The sequence below is a fragment of the Athalia rosae genome, chromosome 8 (genome assembly GCF_917208135.1).
Source record: "Athalia rosae chromosome 8, iyAthRosa1.1, whole genome shotgun sequence".
NCBI classification, from domain to species: domain Eukaryota; kingdom Metazoa; phylum Arthropoda; class Insecta; order Hymenoptera; family Athaliidae; genus Athalia; species Athalia rosae.
In genome coordinates this window covers 2,056,409-2,077,252 of record NC_064033.1, presented here as the reverse complement: position 1 = coordinate 2,077,252, position 20,844 = coordinate 2,056,409, and the positions used below count along the sequence as shown (strand labels likewise).

At 39.3% G+C, this 20,844-nt stretch overlaps 1 protein-coding gene across 4 annotated transcripts in view; it reads right to left on the bottom strand.

The window, feature by feature from the left end:
* The window catches only part of LOC105688123 (WD repeat-containing protein 47), a 58,669-nt gene that overhangs the window by 2,332 nt on the left and 35,493 nt on the right, over nt 1-20,844 (bottom strand). For all 4 annotated transcript variants that reach the window (XM_020853477.2, XM_012404187.3, XM_048659382.1 and 1 more), the window contains exons 6-8: nt 3,936-4,132; nt 739-908; nt 9-316 (exon numbers count right to left, since the gene is read on the bottom strand). In XM_020853477.2, the coding sequence (XP_020709136.2) occupies nt 9-316; nt 739-908; nt 3,936-4,132 (675 nt within the window). The remainder of the gene's footprint in view (nt 1-8; nt 317-738; nt 909-3,935; nt 4,133-20,844) is intronic.

The following is a 20,844-nucleotide window of genomic DNA, read 5'->3' as shown; positions in this document are numbered from 1 at the left end:
TCACTCACTCTACTGCCAGGTACCGTTGCGGGGGTCACCATATTCACGCATCCTCTCGTTCTCAGGTCCCAAAATCTGACGGTTTTATCTTGTGACCCACTAACGAACATAGCACCTCCCCAGTTGTAGAGGGTGAGTACGTGTCCGCTGTGGCCACTCAGAGCTTGAAAGGGTGTACCGGTGGCGCAGTCGGTGACATAAATTTTACAGTCGCCAGCACCCCCGCTAATTAGTAAACTTGATTTGTTCGACGTGTCCTCGAGGAAGCACAGATCCCTCACGGTCCCATCGTGCATACCGAGCTCGACCTCTTGACCTTTGAAATTTTCAGACTTGATCGTAACGGGGTAGAATTATGTTTTCAAAATTAAATAGTTTCAACGGGCCGCGGTCTCGACGTTATTTGATTTTCAATTATCGTCTTTCAATTCGTTCGATCGGTGATAGAAATTTTACAACCGGCTGTAAGCTGGAAGATAAAATCTCGAAACTGTCTCGCAAATAGTTGTTTAACTAATCGCGAGTCGTGGAAGATTTAACGGTCCCTGGAGAACCGCCAGTTTGTATCGGAGGGAATAGAAAAGTCGCAGTACTACAACTAGATCGTAATGGAAAGTAAGTGGTCCGCGAATGATCACCGCAAACTACGTCCACGTATCTAATCAAATGCGATACGCGCGGTCTACGGGAATAAAAGACTTTTAATTATGTATATATATATTTTTTTTTTTCCTGTACCTTCCAGGTTTGAGTTCTCCGCATTGAATTTCATCAGCTTGACGGTCTTGTCGTTACTTCCGGTCGCCATTAACTGCCCATCCGGTGTCCAGGCCAAACAGTATATCGAACCTTTATGGTGCTTCGTTCGTTTGAACAAAACTGTCGGCTGGTAAGTCTGGTGATCCTCCCTGAAGAATCAACGAAGATAAAAATGATGGAAGACTCGTCGAGAATGAAAAAATCTTATTCACAACTGCGTTCGCGTTGTTACAGTTTTCCGTTATACGTGCATCGACGAAGTAGCGAACACTTTCTTCGTTTTGCTGCTGAGATATTCCCATGCATCATTGAATATAAATACACCCACCGCGTTACTAATTAAATAAACCACCTCGGCGAGGTGCTCGAATGGGTCCCGTTGCGGTGAAGGAGAAGCGTAAAACGAGACGAAACTGAATTGAAGAAAAAGGTGACGGAAGATGAAATGGAAGAACGCGAAAGAAAGAGAGAAAAAAATTATATGCATCGAGTAAGGACTGTTCATGCCCGCTGCCGCCATTCCCGTTGCTAATGCCGTTGCAGTTAAACTCACTCGACTTTCTCTCAAACTTTTATGTACATGCAATTAATTAGATCCAATTTCCCCACTTTGCTTAACGTCTAACAACTGCTGGATAACTGTACGATTCATTTCTTCGTCAACAACGCGGTCGATTTTCCCTCGTTAAAATCGACGTCTCGTCCGTTACGACGTACAGTGTATCAACTAATAAACCAAATTTGGAAGCAAAAAATTATCAATAAAATAGCGTGAATAATCGATTAATCTGTAGCGATTGTATACCTGAATGCAACGAGTGGGTGTAGCTACGTAATAATTCCAACGATCAATTATTTCATAAGATACCGAATCGATTCTCGGGATTATAGAGCGCATTTCGATTGGCCAGGTGATTTTTCATCTCTCGAGACGAACGAAATCCATTGAACAAATAAATGAACTTTTTTTTCCACTCGATATCTATCAACCTATACAGTTGACGATGACGCTGAATATAATATGCAAATTATTTCTAGACTGATCTAAATCGATTTGATTTTTCAAGCGTTTCAAAATCTGGATAAGAATCGATGACTGTCTAAAATTGGGTCTCCTGGATGTCTGAGTTCAGCTAATTGAAAAAAATTAATGAACTATTTAAACAAAATAAGATAGACATCCAGACTGGATTATTATCAATTACTCAGCACGGATTCGGTCGATTTGATTTCACCCGCAATTGGGCGCAAGAAAACAGATGATGAAACAAACTCCGTTGAGGAGAAGAGAAAAAAAAAAAAAAAACAGCTCGAACGTTTACACCTGGGATATTGTTGGATCGAAAGTTTAATCTTTTAATAAACGGTGTCGATAAATCTCTCGGTGATATTCGCATATTTCTTATCCAGCGTTGAGAAATGCTCTGTGGACGTTTGAAGTAAAAGAGGCGCACGCGCGTCTGAGTATAGGTATAACAAATGCAGTGCAATGATAATATTTCATCACGTATGCGTACACAGGTAAGAATATAATAATGCTCGGGGGAGACCGGAGAAGAACTATTAATTTTTTCAACCAATTTTCCCATGACTTTCTAAACGCTGTTATAGTATAAGAAACATATAGGGTATCTATACTGCAGTCAGAGGAAACTGCACGAAACGAACATCTGACGAGGAATGTTCGACCATTTTTCAAGGGCCACTTTAGAGATCTTCGTACTCCACATTTATAAACGTACGTAATGTAGAGTCATGCGAGAGCCGCATATGGCAGCTCGTCATTACGCGTCACATTTTGTTATATTACCGTCACGATCTGTGTTACAATGATAGATATGAAACGAAATCCAATAAAAAAAAAAACATTTTCTTCCTCTCTATTTTCTCTCACAAATTTTTTCACCGATGATTCAGTGGGACGAATTTCTCCAGACACTCGTACCGGTCAAACATCATAAAGTATTTCGTTTATTTTATTTTTCTCGAATTGATGTTAAAAGCTATTCAGTGGGAATTGAAATAGAAGAAAGTGAAGTAGGAGGAAAGAGCAATCGGTTTCAATACGCTGAGATGTTTCCATTTTTTTTTTTAATCGAATAAATTTTCATAACGCGATTAACGGAAGTGATCCGTTAATCGCGTAATATATACAACATGATAATTTTCCGTTCCAACTTCCGCTTAATTAAAATTTATTCATTTATAGTTTACCGAAACAACGTGTTAAGGAGCGGAACAAAAATTAACTAGAGGAATTACCGAGGCTCGTTCGGCTGGCGGCACGCCGTCCGAATTCACGTTGATTTAATTACCGAAATGAACGAGATCGGTAGAAGGAAAAAAAAAACAGTTCAGAAACGAAGAATAAATTGTAAAAACGAACCGTTACAACAAAAGCAAACCAGTAGTAAATATCTAACGGGAATTATCGAGCCTTCGGTAATTAGAAACTGTGCTACAGTAGTTCGATAAAATAGGAGCTGGTGAAAACTCGTTAGAACGTTGAATAATTGATTGGTACTAGTCAAAATGAAAGGAGAAAAAAATTTCAGAAGAAAGAGAAAAAAAGAATCGTTCAATTAACAACATCATTTCAGCAGTGACCAATTGGTAATTTAGATTTGTTGGTGTACTATGTACATTTAATTGAGTGACAAACGTTGTATATGAAAAAAAAAAAAAAAAATCGTTGTACCGAAGTATAATGGCTGTGGATATACCTAGCTGTGGGTGAATTTCAGAAGTTTTCTCTACGCTGTATCCGTCGCAAGTAAATATATTTGAAATTGAATTTAGTGCTGCGGTTAGTGCAATTCTCTCGAAGTACTATTTATGCTCCGTTTGGTATGAAGGCTTCGGCCGACACTCGTTAAGGATAATATCAGGAGTTCGAGTACATCGCCGAGATACCTTTTCATTACTAATAATACCGTACGTAATCCGAAACGCGCAAATAAAAATGCCTACTCCGAGCACAGCCGGACACCGGAAACATACAAGTCGAAAGAAGGAGAAATAGAAAAAGAAATGATCAAGAAAAATAGGATAACAATCACCCAATCTAATCGTTGCGCAATTACTTCTGAATCGCGAGTTGCGCAACGACGATATGACAATTAATTTCGTTGACTAATAATACCTTGATAACAAGAGAGAATAATAGTTTTAATTACCGAACGTCGTTGAGCTTGGGATATGAACATATCCGAAGAGTCTTCGAATTCGATCCAACCGCGTAAAGCTTTCCATGCGGATGGAATTCGGCGCAACGGACGGCTTGGACATCCTCGAGAGCTGTCACAGGGACGAATCTTGGGCGTCCGCCGTTACTGCTGCCGTTACTAACGTCGATATCGGGCCTCGGTTCTTGCTGTAAGGAAAAAAAGAAAGCCAACCTTAATTATTAATTATTTTAAAGATTATTATATCACATCCCATCTAATGTGGAGTTACATACAATATGATACTCTTGTTCGCATCGACTCATCTCGTTATATATATATCGAGTATATAAGATGTTGCAATATATAGTGAAAGGATTCGTGTACATAATATGAATTAATATGTACGTGAGATTTCGCGCAGTAGACTAATAATTAATTGTACTGTTTAATAAATTTACAACGTAGTCAATTTTTTTTTTTTTTTTTTCTTTAAATTTGTATACCCGTGCGTACGGTAGAAAGCATTTAAGGTTTATAATCCAACTGTGTATATATATATTCACTCCGGATGTTGAATGAGGAAAAAGTTTGTGCAATTTGTCTTTATACGAATTTTATCGCATCGCATGCTCGGTCATCGGCGCACAGGTGAGCGAAACAAACGCTTTGTACAAATTACAACAATCACTGAAAAGTTTCAGGGGTTAAACACCGCGTTATACAACGTTCTAATACACACCCAAGTCAAGCTTAGGTAAGTCGAGTCGAGTAAAGATACACAGGTAATTTTAAAGGCCGTTGCAACACACCGACTGTGATTAACTATACGCCAAAGTTCACTACCCTCTTGATCGTTATCGTACAGATATACAGGTACAGTAATGTCGAAATTATTTCGGATGATATTCGTTGAAATAAAAGTAGAAAGTTGGACGCGCATAAATCACGTGAACTATTCCTTCTTGTCACATATATTTGGAATTTTCATTCGTTCGTTTGGTTCTTACAAATCTTTACCTTAGTACGAGTACCTTTCTTGATGCCAATTGTGCGACGATAAGAAGGAAGAGAAAAAAAAAAAACGTAAATTAAAAAAAGACGTATCTAATTAAATTAAACGGTGCATATAATTAGAATTAAGAAGTCACGAAAGGGCTAACAAGGAGGTTAAAACGTCTGGATTTAGTGGCTTTCTTAAGATTTAATTCCGGAATGGTGTGTTGAGAATACTCAACAAGATCAAGCTTTTACTTTTGAATGAGTAAATTATCAAAAGAGCATACATTCATCCTGCACATATATACCTACAAATTAATCGTTCATTCTCCTTAGGCCGGGTGAATAATCGGGCGGTGATCTACGCCGCATGTATTTTTTCTACCTAGCAAGTGGGATGCGGCGGCTGTAAACGCGTCTTTACGCTCACGGTTCCACGTATAGGTACAATTTGTGCGAAGAGACTCGAAAGACTTTCACCACTTTAAAGAAAACGTGTCGGTATCGCGGATACGACGACGGGCAACAGCCGCTGCTATGACCTCATCAAGAAGCAGCCCGGTCCAGCGATTATTTCGGACAACATTAGTCGAAATTTTTGTTCTTTCCTTTTTCATCTTTCTTCCTTCTACTCCGACTGCACTGGTAGCGTTGTTTCGGTCGGATTTCGATCAAAAATGAATAAAACCGATGAAAATTAACCAAGTGAAGTCGAGCAGTTTTCACTTACGCACATATTTTATTATCAGCGAAGGAAAAGAATACAGAGCGCAGATGATACGTCTGCACTTTTTCTGCTCGGTGTAACAAGGCAGATCTGGAAACCGTTCGAGAATTCATTTTCACGCCAATAAGTCACGAAGGCCTCTGGTAAAACGGATCTGAACGCTTTCGCCGAGCTTAAAAGTCCACGTCGACGGCGCGGTCGTGTGCGGGAGACGCGTGGCGGACGAGCAGAAAAAAAAAAAAAAAGTAATTTTCATTCTACGAAAGAAAGAAACATCGAATTCGGATTCGCATTGGATAAATCGGATAATTTGATGGAATATAAGATGATATTTTAAATCGATTGACTTTCGGTCTTCGCGAGCGTATAACTTTCTATGGTCGTCTGTACCCTACACAGCGATTCGATGCAATGCCCGAAGGCGGATTTCTCGGAGAAATTCTTTCGTCTCATCTCGACCGATTCGGTATACAAATAATGAAAACGTACAAAATTAAAAATGATTAAAAGAAAAAAGAAATGTTTTGAAGAACGATTAGACGGTCTTTATAATAAAACATTATTATGAAACATCATCGATTTTCTACAAACATCGTAACAGCCGCGTCTCAAAATAGTAGGTTAGAAGCGAAATTCGTGGCGAAGTGCAAAGTGACCGAAATTAACGACCATTAAAGTCAGTCGGTTAGTCGTACAATAAGCTACGTCAATTCAGAGGCTCGTCATCTCCGAGAGAAACAGCTGTATAGAAATTACGCGTCGAGAGACAACTCGCGATGGTCACCCGTTTTACAAATTGTAATATTATGAGGAAAGCGACGTCGCTTTTAACGCCGTTAAAACAGCCGATTGCGATCATGTTCTCCGCAATATTGTTACAAGATTCGCCAATTATTCAGGCCCATGGAAGGGATGAAATTTTTTCGAGTATATTTCGTAATGGAGACGAAAATTTAAATTTCTAAAAATTGTAATCCAATCAACGGAGAGGATTGTCGTTATTCGCCGATTTTTTTTTTTTGAAACGATTTCTAGACGTATTCAAAAATTTTTTACCGACCAAAAGATCGGAATAATCTTGCCCTGAATACCTGTATAATTTATCGCGTCTCGCGTTGATTAATATTCTAATTGTTCAACAAACCGTTGCCGATCGTGCGTGCCATCGATGAAAATATTGCAGAAGCAGCCTTTACAGCGTTCCAGATTTAAGATTGTATAGAAACTACTGTATCACCTCATTTAATTTGTGACCAATTAATTTCAAAATATACACCACTTCGTATAATTAGTCCGTGTTACAAGTAGGTCTTCGATAAAAAAAAAAAAAAGAAATATTTAGAAACAGAGAATTTAATTCGGTGCAGAGTAGGAAGATGCGAAACATTTATTGCAGCTATCAAACATTTTTACGTACTATATAATTGATTATGCAATATTTTGTGAAGCTTTTTTAATGCGATGTGTTTTATTTTAATTACTCTGCATAGGTATGCATGAGATTTCGATTGCGTGATTTACGCAATACTTCCTATAATAGTCTATCGAAAAACTAGAAAAGAGAAATTTCTTTCTCTCTTATTTGAAGAGAGAATGAGATTGAAAAAAAAATTAGTCTCGATTCGAAGTAGTGTGCGCACCGAGAAAGTATTTTAATTATAATAGAAAATAATATATCAGAGTTAAATACAGGTGTAATAAATAATAATCGACCGGTTCGACACTGACGAATTTTGATATTGAAATCCGGTATAGTGAAACCCCCGTCGATCGTTGTATCTGGGTTGTGGCATACTTTTTCATCTTCATCTCGAATAGTGTCGAGCATTAGCGTATTATATCTACATATAGTTAAACGTGAGGTATTCATAAAAAAAAGCGTAAATGATACATAATAGAAACTTGAAGAATCGTTATAATCGCATTCGCCGTAACCAGTCTGTTCAGATTCCTCAGGTACAACTTCCGGATTTATAATCCAATGAGTTTAGTTCAAAAACGAAAATTTGCAAGGTCGCCTGTCTCGTTTCGGAAAGAAACCCAAAATCTCGGCGTCCATCGCTTCCGTTAATCGACCCTATCAACGTCCTTTCAAAGAACCTCACGAGGAGGATGCGCAAACGAAAAGCCGTGCATACGAAAATAAAAAAAAGAGACGATGAAAAAAGAGAAGAAGTAACGCTACAATTTACTTTCGCTGTTAATTCGAGGAGTGGTAATAGCTGAGATGCGGTGCATGGCCCTACTTTTTCCGGTGCCACGCTTCATCGAATGCAAACGGGAGATATTCAACGATCTGAAACTCTCTCGTTAATTTTATGAGGCACGTTAAACACGTCTTAATGTACGATATAATGCAGACGCGTATATCGTTGAGTAGTTTATTAGTTCGATGATTTTAATTCTTGCTTTGTGCAGCGATCGAAAAATTTTAGAATCAAGTTTATTAATTCGTCGATGAAACAACATAATATCCAACACTTTCTATACACGGAAACGAAGTGAGATGTGGATTTTACTTTGCGCGAGAAAATCTGTAGGTAAAATAAATTCATGAGGGAGAAATTCGAGAATATATATGAGGATATTATGGTTATGCTACGATTATTCGTTACGGTTATTAACGTCAAAGAGGTGACGACGATTTTCTTCGTATAAAATTCATGGAAGAAAATTTCTTTTTTGTTTATTAGCTCTTCGTCTAATTAGAGGAGGCTATCAAACTAAGATATCGAAAATTATCCAGCCAATCAGTGCTTCGGAGCTTGCGATGATTTTTTAATTTTTATTGCACCAATTATTTCGTATTGAAATAATTAATACCAACCAGGTAGCTTCCTCTTCTTCTGGGTGATTTTTGTACGTCGATCCGCTGTTTGTCGATATTAAATTCCTCGATTTTGTCGAGTTTTCCATTCTTATCGATGAACTTGTCGAACTTGGTATCCCTGGCGTCGACGTCCAGCAAGTTTTCCATCGATCTTCTGCCGTGATGCAGTCCGTTTTTGTGCACAGCGTTTACGAGATTATTCCCATTTTCGTCGTTGTAATCTTCCCACTCGCTAACTTCGCTCCTGACATCCTCCAGGGACCTCGTCCTACCGACGGAACAAGTGCAAGGAGGTACGCTGTGTCTCCCAGGACCTCCGGAGCTTCTCATTCTTCCCCTGATACCTGGACCACCATTCTCGTGCATCACCATCATTTTTGGCGCCATTCCCATGGCGGTCGGTATCTGGATCGGTGGGGGTGGCATGGCGTTTCTGTACAACGGTGTCAAGTAGTAATAGTCCCGTCCTTTGTTTCTCGGGACTCTTCCGGGCGATGGATAATAGTTGTACTCGTGCCCCGGTGGAATCCATTGCGGCATAGGTTCAACGGGTACCGGTCTGTAGCAAAACGAAGGACCTCTCGACGGCGGAGTTCTGTACATAGGGGGCCATGGCCTGTGTAACTTTGGATCGTTGCCGAATCGAGGATCCATGCGAGGATCCATGATCCTCAGATCTCCCATTTTCGAACGAACTTTTTTTAAATGAAAAATTTTAATCAAATCAGATCCCTCGGGGTCTTAAGATCGATCTTCGGATCCTGTGATCTACGGCGATCATTATTAATCTTCGGAGATCGATGATCAGTGATCTGGACCGAGACAGATTGTCATATCTAGCTATATATATTTTTTTAAGGGATGAAAAACACTATGGACACTTTTTTTTTCTTCAGATCACATCACCGAAAATATTTAGAGGAAAAAACAAAAAGCTCGGACCGCCACTTGACCGCGCGTAGAAAATTATTATAAATACTTCGACTTCGATCCGACGCCGTTCGGTTACAGAGAACAAGTGTATGTTCCTCGCAAAGTAGTCGGAGAGTACATGAAGAAGTCTCGCTTCGACGACCGACCCACTTACTTCTTCCATCGCCATTTTTCCCCCCCTCGTCCTAACTCCACCACTCTTTTAACACACCATCGATACGTATGTGCTCCGAAAGCATCTTCCCCGTTACCCGAAGGATGCTCGAATTGCATCGAGGGAATATGCAGTACCCGAATTTGGAAAAATTAATGCACACGGATTACTGGGAAGAGGAGGAGTAACGCGACTCGTTGTTCATTGGATTTTGAATAATTTATATCGATATATCGCGTGACGATGAGTTCTTAGTTTCTTTCGTAACGAGTCGTCGTCAGCTTTCACTGATTGTGAGTCTCCGTTATGTAGGAAGAATTTTATGTATTTCATCTACGAGTTTCAGATGGGACGGGAATGACGATGATGAATTCTGTAAGCGTTTACTACCGGCTAAAAACAAGAGGCATATCATAATGACACAGGAAGTGATGTCGAAAAATTATAATATCGGGCCGATCAAATTTGGTTTCAAATGGTCGAACGATTTTAGGATTCGTCTCAATCTCACGTCTTCGCTTTCGGGAATAATAAAATATATATATATAGGAAAATTATTCAGCTGACAGATATAAATTTTTTACGTTCAAGCATGATTTGAAAAAAAAATCAGATGTAATTTATTGCTCGCATTATTCGTAGATGATTTTTACATCAGAGGTGTGTATTCTCTACTGAAGCGTTTCGAACTGTTCTATTTCAGATTTTCATCAACTTTCACCGTTCGATTTTCTTCCTTCCACTTTTCATAGCAATTTACTGTGTTCAGATTCAGCCGTTTTCGAGATCGTCCTTTTTATAAGATGCGTTTTACGGGGCAAATCCCTTTCGCTGAAGCGATCGATTCAACGTACGTGTATAATATACTTTCGCAGAAAATATCTATGTATAAATTAGATCGGTTCTAATGACGTGTCATTATATCAGACGCACCGAAGCAGCTCGTTTTATCTGCATTAATATCCCGGAGGAGCTTCGTACAGGATGCTGTAAAATTAAGTGGTCGAAAAAAATCTCTTTCCCTCGTGGATATATAGCGAGATAAATTTTCATCCCGATCAAGCTTCGTACCTTCATTTTTTAGCTCTACTTATTCGCGCGTAATAATTTAATGAATGTTCGCGTCAATATGCGTCATCTGCATCACGTTCGGAGAAAGTTAATAAACAATAAAATAATTATCTCACTTCGTATCCTATAATGACTTCCGGCGATTTGTTTGAGAAGAGCATGAGCGCAAGGTAGATAAATTAAACCAGTAGGCATAGGTGTATAAGAACCGGACAAATATCGGCTTGGAAAATAAAAATTCTTTCGTATTCCGACGCGTACAAATTTCGAGAGGTGTGACAAACGATTAATCGAGGATGAGCGTACATAAACTACACGTACAACCATCGGCAAATATTTTTGTACGCATAAAATCTTTGTGAAATGAATTTAAATACACAACTCGTAGGTGAAGCCAAGTTCTTTTAAGGACATCACTTTCACGCTTCTGTTTGCTCGATCGCAAGTGCAGCAGATTTTACTTTTTTTTTTTCTAACGTTTAGAAACTTCTAGCAATAAAATTTGGAAATTTGCAGGAAAAATATGCATAGAGATCTTCAAACCTTCTACACGGGGCTCGAATGCGAACGAGAACTCTGGGTCATGGTTTGAAAAATTGAACAGGGTACGAACAATTAACCGACATTTTTTTTTATACCGGAAAAACTGGTAGCTACGAATTTCTCGTGGGCACCCGTCGTCAGAAAAAATTCAGGTTGCGGAGAAGCGTTTTACAAATGAAACTGTGGGTATTAGTAAAACGTGATGCCTTGAAAGAGAATATTTATGCAAGATGAAATAAAAAAATCGATGGCTGATTCAATGCAGGTTGAATGTATTTTTCAGAAAGCATTGGGTATTTTAAAATATCCTGTTCACACTGCATGAAGGTAGAAAATTTTTCATACAAATTGTCGTCTTCAAACACCGAACGAGTACAAACGTTGGTATTTCAAATTAGCCTAAAAACCAAGAGTGAAAACAGGTTTGAAAGTGAGCAGAAATTTGGTATAGTAAAAAAATTCTCTAAATGTTAAATGACAAGGTCAGCGACGTGGCTACAAGCTTATAAAATCTCGATAATTGTTTAAAAAAACAAAAAAGGAAAGAACTGCTGCTGCTGCATCGAAAAATTGCTGGGATTAAAAGAATTTCTGCGGTTCATCAGGAAGCAAAACGAACGTAAGGCAATTGAGCGTAAACTATTCTATGGAGTATCATACCAGCTATTATATCAACCGAGCGGATGATAAATGTACGTATTAGAGATGGGCTGATGTGCAGGTGAAATACCGCTATTTAGATGACGGGATCTTGCTTTCAACGATTAGCAAAAATTCCATGTATCGCTTGATTATGAAATTTCGATACGCGGAGCATTAACATTTTATGTAAACCTAATGTCAGCAGGTGTATCAAATTAGGTGATGTAAATTCCGACGGGATATCTACTAGTTTGAGGAAGTTCTGCGGTGCGGTTTTAACGACACCTGTTGCTGAATTTCTGTCTCAGATTTCCGCATGCAAATTGAAATAAGTGCGAAGCCGATGTAAGTAAGATCGATGCAGAGCAAAAACGCAGGGTATTGATCTCGTAGATAAGCTCAATCAGAAATTCGAAGCACTAGAATAATTCGCCTACATTAAAAAAAAGGAATTCGGAAACCGTCACGCTTTCCAATATTGCAGTAAATCAAAATTCCATCAACTCAATTACGTACTTTCCTATTATTTATTATAAAAAAATAGAGTATCCTCTTTTCATTGGCATTGATTGAATTATCCGAGTCTGCCGTTTTTGGTTCTTGAAATAACATGCAAATGAAAAGGATGAATCTCATTTCATAATTTTCCAAGTTCTTCCTTTTCCTTGGCGTATGATTCAATAATTTTCGTTCACGGCGACGACTTTGGCGTGCGCTCGCGCACTATTATATTTCAACAATCGGCTAAGCTTGCGTAGAAAAGTGGCAAAGCACAGGAGAATAATGAAGCTAGCTAAAGAGCGACTCAAGTGAGTGAGAAATTAGTTTCGGTTAGAACGGCTAACTCAACGTTACATTACCGCGATATAGCGTAGTGAATAACGTGTAAGTTGCTCACATAATTCCTCCTTCATCATCATTTCTATGCACACATGAAAACCCAGCGCGCATTATACGAGTACCCGATGCACTCCAAGAGCGTGACGTTTACGCAATTTTTCATATAATGTATTTCAAATCATAAAGAATTACGGTATTACCTACGGTGTTACCGTATACCTTACACAGAGTCGCAATGAACTCGTTGTACGGTAGAAAAAAAAATTAAAAAAAAACTTAGATCGTTTTTTTTATACAATCCCAGACATTTATACGGTGTAGGATTACTTCGGATAATAAACGACGTTCGGAATAATGAGAAAAAAAAATCAGGTGAGGATCTATAAATCAATTTTTGGGGATGTAGCTAATGAGATCTTTTGTTTGCATTTTTTTTTTTACAACTCGAAAGAATTAACGTCAACGTGTGAAATATTTTAAAGATCTATTCGGAAACAGTACTTCTGCGTTACCGACTTTAGATAGTTGCGAGAACGATTTGTTCTCAGGTGGGTAATACTTAAATCGGTAGAGAGTGGATCTACGAAAAAAGTGGATCTCCGACAGAGATCGGTCGGTGAGGAAGAGAACTTTCGAAGTATCTTGATTCACGCGATCAACGATGGGCTTCCAGAAAAAATTATTCATTTATTCAAATCGATGCGGGCATAGAGCTTGACCGTCAACTATTATTTTGACACCGTCCGCCCACGCTAATAGAGAAACCAGACAACAGTAATCACTAAATAACTCAACGAATTCAGATATGGTTAAAATCAATTATGTTTTACAGAGACCGGTTCGATAGCGAAAATCTGTTAAAAAATTAATTATTACCAGCACCACGGGTTATCGATCATTACAACGGCGTATCCAGACGAACAGATGCTCGTTGCCAATTTTTCTGTCACCGAAAATGGAGACGCGATATCAAGTTGTTATTTATAATTTTTTCAAGTCCTTTTTTTTTTAATTTTTATTATTATAAACGAGTCTGGCGACGATCACCTGACCCGGACCGCGTTTGCGCCAGGCTACTTATTTGGGCAGTGTAAATAAAATTTTATACCGATATTCATTTTTTCGCAAAGGTGGGCGAAAAAATTTGCTAAAAAGGAGACACTGATTTCTCCCCTTCGTATTTTCTTCCCCTTCTCGTCTCTTTCGTTTTTCTCCCCGCATAATTGAAAGTGGGCCGATTTTTGGCATCGGAATTTAGATCCTGGTATCACACGCTCGATTATGTGGAATAAGTATCGGAGAGATTTTTCGAAAAATTCCATTTACCGATAAATTTACAGAGATTTATGCAAATGAGAGGATGAAAAAAATAAAGTTCAGTCGGTACAGCGATTTCATTCGATCGGTCAAGGCCTCGCGTAACGTGTAAGCAGTTGGATTTAATCGAGCCACTCGTTACAAAACAATTCCATTAAAGGCAGATCAAGGGGATTTGATACATAAAATCGAAGGAGATGGGAAGGTACGTCGTAACAAAAGTACAAACGAACGAACAAAAAAAAAAAAAAGGTAACGTAATTTCGCACCAAGTTTGGCGTCGCAGGTAATTCGAGATAAACGAACCCGCTGGTATTAGTATAATGTATGTCAAGTTCGAACACCGAGAGACGTGGACTTGTAAGAATGTTAAGGAAAAACCAAAGATCCGTATCGCTGAGTCATTTAAAAATCGAATAAATTGGCGACACTCCTTAAATTTTCGTATCGCAATTCGTATCGCAACTGCATATGGACGTCATAATACAAATTGGAAATAGCGAAATAATTTTCTAACGCCAAACGAAAATGTCAGCATGGAATTAATAGTTCAATTAAAATCGTTCGATTGAATTCAACTTGAATTCAATTTTTTTACAATTTTCTTTACCTCGTACTCCAGTGAGTCGACAGATCCGTCTTCCAAATCATCCCCAATTCGAACACGTCGACTTTTTTCAATTAAAAACGGCAGCAATTCATTTTCGAAATATGGTAACCCTCTCATACTGATTTCAAATTATAGGAAAATTCAACACACCCGCGTACAAAATTTTTATTAAAATCGAAAAGAAAAAAAAAATGATGTAGAAAGACTGTCTTCGATTTGAATTATACCGAGCACTGAGGCGCGATTGAAACAAAATCGGGGAAACGAAAATGAACGAAATAGTTTTGATAACGTTCAATAATCGGAAGGACCATATGCAAAATATGTATAAAATTTGCAACCCACGCACCTGAGAGGTTTAAGTCTTACTGACAAGAGCAAAGAAGTGACCCCCGTCAGTCGGTGGTATTCCGGCAAGGCGAAGTCGCGGCTGTTACAACCTTACAATCAAGAAACCGAGATACTATATAATACATATGTACGTAGCTATACATAAATAAAGAGTTTCGCGATAGAGTTGCAACACTATTCCATATACTCGCAAAGAGACTGACTTCGCTCCGTATACACCAAAGTCGAGAATTGGTATTGGAATAAGAAGACAACTTTCATTTTCTCGGCGCACGCGACCGACGTCTGCACAGGTATCCCCGCACACCTACCGCAACACCGTTCGATGTTCTACACAACGACTGAAACTGTTCAACGAAGAAGAGAATTTTATAACAAAAAGTGGCAATGGTATAGCACAAACGCGAACCAACACCGCTTCGAATTCTAATTTACAGATAGAAAAATTCGTAGGACTACCCGACCTGATTTTAATCCCGATTGTACACGGTCCAAACTTCGATGGTTCGAAGGCACGTTTAATCAAAGAACAAACTATCCGTTACACTCCGCAATAAATTTTCCGCTTCGATAAATAATAATGACGAATTATCGTTCCAGTCCGAACGGATAATTACCTCGAAACTAATTGCTCGCGATTCAGCGATTGAGAATTTCTTTCCTCCTCGCCCCTGCAAGCTGATTCCACGCGGGTCTTGCAAAAAAATCAGAAGAACTAAAAGGTGATTTCAAAAAATCTTCAGCATACAATTAACGGGCATGGAAACGGGGAAGCGCGAATACAATTATGAGATGTTCTGAAAATGGTAAAACCTGCGATTTCGTGTCCCGATAACCCGTGAACAATGCAATTAATATGTAACGCATACCTGTGTTATAAAATTGGGTGCAGTGCAACAACACCTGCGCGGGAAAATCTCGTACGTTGTAAATAATAGAAAATAGCAGTGAAAGCTGCAACGCGGACAAATCCGCCAGCGTACACCCTGATACGTGTACGTAGTGTGAAATGACAATTACAATTTGTAATTATACAATACGCGGATATGTACACGGCACAGTTCAATTATTTCCATACACAAAGTTGGCATAAGTAAAACCCACCGAGAGCTTCCTACATCCGAATTAGAACAACGATTACAATTAAATTGGACTAATTAAAAGCGTCGAAAAAAAAAAAAAAAAAAAAATTACGAGACAATCGTTACAGAACACACGAACAGAGAAGATCGTTAGTTCACCTATTTTGCATAAATTTTACCATGCACTCGATCTTCGAGGCGATTTTCTTCAACGGCGAAATAAAATTTAAGAATCGCGAAAAATGCGAAATCTATTCTGACCCATCGGAGCATGAGATTGAAGTTTTTCTATGCACTGGGAAAAACGGTAAAATGATCAGAAAAAAGTTTTTCCTAACATAGCAAAGTAGGATCTAGTTTCGAACACGCTGCGCGCAGACCAAACTTTCCGTAAGTAATTTTAGAAACTGAGGAAATTTCCGCGCATTGTTCGTTTGAATATCATAGTACAGTTACGTTGTAAAAGTGACGAAAAAATTGGCGAGTTTCCTCCCCTGCACAGAAAAACGAGAGAGAAAAAAATGTCTGCACAATCATTACGTGACTTCCGGGTGACTCTTTACGCGAATCGTTTCATAATTGCATTTGTAATATGCCCGATATCCGCTGATCTTATAATTTTGTGGTTGAAGAAAAAAAAAAATGGATCATCGTATCACGTCGGACGTAATGACGGCGTATTCGTGACTCTTGTCTACCGACCGCGAAGGTATATTAAAATAAGAGCACGATATGCAGGAGAGATGATTAAGGTGAATTCAGCTCATAACTGCAAATCCGTACGATTTTTACGTACATCTGCCTCCAATTCGAGATAAACAGCTAGGAAATTGTCTCGAGTTTCTAACGAGATCCGTTGCCCGTGACATTTGAACCTCAATTTACCACGACGACGCATCTTTTCAATGTCACGTAATCGCGCGCGTATTACCCTACCTGCCTACCCACCTAAAAAAATATCCGTATCAAGTGTCCATTTGTTTTTTTTTTTTTTTTTGTTTTTTCTTTTTTATTCAGACAACCGCAGATCGGATATGAATGATGATCTATTTACCGTGTACGTCCGCTAGCAGACTCGTGATACAGATCCAAGATCTATTAATCAATCCGAATAAAATCGATCGGTAATTGAATATTCTTGCCGATCGAATTTCAACGCGTGCGGGAATTATTATTTTTTTTTTTTTCGGAAGCGGCTAATCCGAATAATTTTCAGAGTGGGTGGGTGGTTAGCGGGGTGAGGGGGAATAATTAATGACCGAGAACGGTATCGACTGTTACGCGAATGAACCGTTATAAAAAAATCATCGATTTGGGCGTGATCGAGAGTAGGTTATACATCCATAAATATTTCTCTTTTCTCAGCTCCGTTTTTGCGTCTCCTCGTATTTCAGTCGTTCTTTCAGCTGTCTAGTTTCGTTTCGGAGAGAGAGCTGCGCGTTGAATAAAAGACTAGATTGAATAGACTCGAAACTATTCAGCCCACGCGATCAATGAGATTAGGTTAGTACGATATCCGTTCGTACATACCTATGTGCGCTTGTGGTATTTGCTATTAGTTCGTTCACCGCTAACTCTACTGTTACAGATATGTAAAAAAATCCTTTTTTTTTTTCACTACGTCTACTTGCTTTTCATCTCAGGAATGCGCGACACACTTTTTACGCTTGAAGAAAATAATTATACATGAAATAGTATAATGATTTATCATAAAACAAACAAACAAACAAACGGATGGATGAATCCAAAAAAAAATACGAATGAATAAGATAAAACAAACGTTAATAAGCACCCACTGAAATATTATAATTTCAGATTACTGATCAGCCGGATTATTAATTATTGTTGTTCGAAAAAAATTTAATCCGTCTAATCATTAATCCCACGAGATAAATGCCGGTGATGTTCGCGTGACGACGTGCGCTTGTGATTATCCTTGTGAAGATTTATGCTAAATTTTTGATGCGCGGTGAACAAAACACGCGATATTTTTCAAGGTAGTTCGCCAACGAAATCTAGGTGATTGTGTCTCCAGCGCAATCAACGATCGGAAAAATTTTCAGTCGTAATCGTCTACTCACCGATCCGAACTGGAGAGGGAAAACGGGTAGTGTATCACGTGGAATTGGAATTATTACAGGTACTTGCGCGAAAAAAAATCGTTCGATCTTCAGCGATCACTTACCTGAAAAAAGAACAAGGCGAAAGAAAGAATTAATTTTAACCAAGATAAATCAAACGAGTAGAATTTTTTCTCAACCGATACGCAGATAATCTTTCGATAATTATCGACGCGATAAAATTATTTCATGTGTACATCGTTATTCATAGAATTATTAACGGTACAATTTGAAAAACAAAATCGAATTGGTGGTGGTTTCGGTTGGAGATTTGGAATTATTATCGTTGCGGTACACTTCATACGGCGGATTGATCAAATAATCGATACACGTCCGATGAAAATAATCGATCTAGAAATAAAGTTCTCTAAGCGATTCCGATTTTCTGCACATAAATGGGTCGCTGAAAGGCCTCCTCATTGTCTTGCATATAAATTAATCTTTGTTCAACCAGATTGTCACAGGCTTTGCACAGCTAAGTATGACTCGAGTAGCATAATAGATCCATCCTACAATGACGCATGTCCATCCAAAGTTGTTTTTCCTTTTTTATTCTCTCGCACACCGGCGTTTAATTTATTTATTTATTTTTTTTCTTATTTTCCATCATCTTCGCGTGTGTCAAATGCGTTAAACTGGAACCGTACCTTATCCAGAGGCCGACACAACGTGGGCGAAAATCTTTAAGCATGTAATCAGCTATTTTTTCGAAAACAAACTCTCGCATGTAATCGCGATGACTAATCGCGCGCACTGTTCGCTATAATTAGCTGTGTGTAACGTGAATTATCACAGGGAAACCAGGTATTATCGCGATATGTCCATAATTCAGGTGGCCGCGATTCATTTTTTGCCCCCATCACATGCCACTGGAAAAATTATGCGGAAGCAAAAAAAAAGGGAATCATTCTTGAAATGCAGAGCCGAACGAGGCGTGGGGAGAAGTCGAGCGAGTTGAATCGTCGTCGAGCTTGTTTTCATACGTGAGCGAACCGAAAGCGTTCAGCTTTCTAAAATACGTTGAATATAAAAATTGGAGAATAAAAAAAAATATGCGATGTCCAAAAAATGCCTGGCCTCAAAGAAAAAAGGAAATAAGAAGCGGAGGTGAGCGAATCGGGAGTCAATATTTGAACAGTATGATCCGTGCAGGATAGGCGCGCGATTCTATTCGCGACGATGCGTTCATCGCGAATGAGATGTGCGAGAGGTAATAAAGCCTGCGAAAAAATTTTACATAAAAAATGTCGAAAACGTAAGTTCGCAATAAAATAAAGGAAGTAACGTCGTCGATTGCAATTTTTCACAGGACTGATGAAAAATATAGCGTAAGCGTTACGCGGATTTATTTGGTAAAATGACGTCATCGCGACGGTGTCACGAACGCACCGTGCATGTCCATTGCCCATTGCCGTCCAGTCACAGGGTATCCTGAATGGCGGTCAGATGGTCGGTGGTTAGTCACCAACAGGTTGCGAAACTTACGTTATTATACCTATAGCGATACTGGACCTCTTACGCAGCCGTGTCTATAGTTCGTGCACGTCTCTATGTACTCTCATAAATTCCTTCCAAGGAAACCGCGACCTCATCGAACACATTCGCGTTATTCGCTACAGATACATATTGTAACGCGCAGGTAACAGAACGCGTGAGTTCGTCGCTCAATGATACGCGGAGAGTAATGGGGGATCCGTTTTAATTTTTCACCATTTTTTCTCTTTACCTTTTCGTTATTATTCCCGATCTCGCGTTCCTCCCAAATCGGGTCATCCCATCCGCCCGAAGATCCGGAAGACCCTCTGCGCCCCGGATCCCAAGAATTTCTCTTCAAGTTCTCCAGAGAATCGGTGGAGAATCTTCTCCGATCGAATGACGCCCTTCTGTTTCCGTTGTACGAATTGATGTTGGCGGTATCTCTTTTGATCGGAACGCTCAACGTGTCTTTTTTCAAATTACCGTTCGATCCGATTATCGGATCCCGTCTCAGAGTGACGTTTAAATTTCCTCTGAGGTTTCCGTTGGACCCGGCCAAGCAACTTTTCAGGTTTCCATTCGATCCGGAAATGTTAGATCTCATGTTCCCGTTCGAAGTATTCCAGGTGGTTCTCAGGCCACCCTGAAAAGAGTTTCCGAAACCGGCGTTCAAATTGATGTTCGAATTACCGATCGAATCGCGTCTCAGACTCGGAGACGACGACTTCTGAAGATTGGTCATCGACTTCGCGACGTAATCACGTCTCAACGGACTGTTGTAATTCAACGTTGTGTCCCTTCTCAGACATCCCATCGATCTTCCCACAGGGTCTCTTCTCAGACCGGAAGGTGATCCATAATAATTATTAGAAAGTGATTCTTTCCTCGTGTAATTGATAGCGTTCATGGATGCGCCGAGGGGATTTCTCCTCAACGTATTCGGAAAGGAAGAGGGATGCAATTCCCGTATGGGTGGAGATATCGGAATGCTTAGAGAGCTCCTTCTGTTTGAAGTTACGGGACCCGGTGAACTTTCCCTCGGTTGATTAACCGACTCTCTTCTGGTATGAAGAAGAATGTTTCCCAGGGACCCCCTTCGACTGTTGCAATTCTCTTTGGCGTGTTTTCCGTGAACATCGCAGCACCTATTCACCTTTGTTTCTATCGTTATTAGGTCACCGTTGATACCCGTGTTCACGGTATTCGGTTGTGATATTTTTACATCC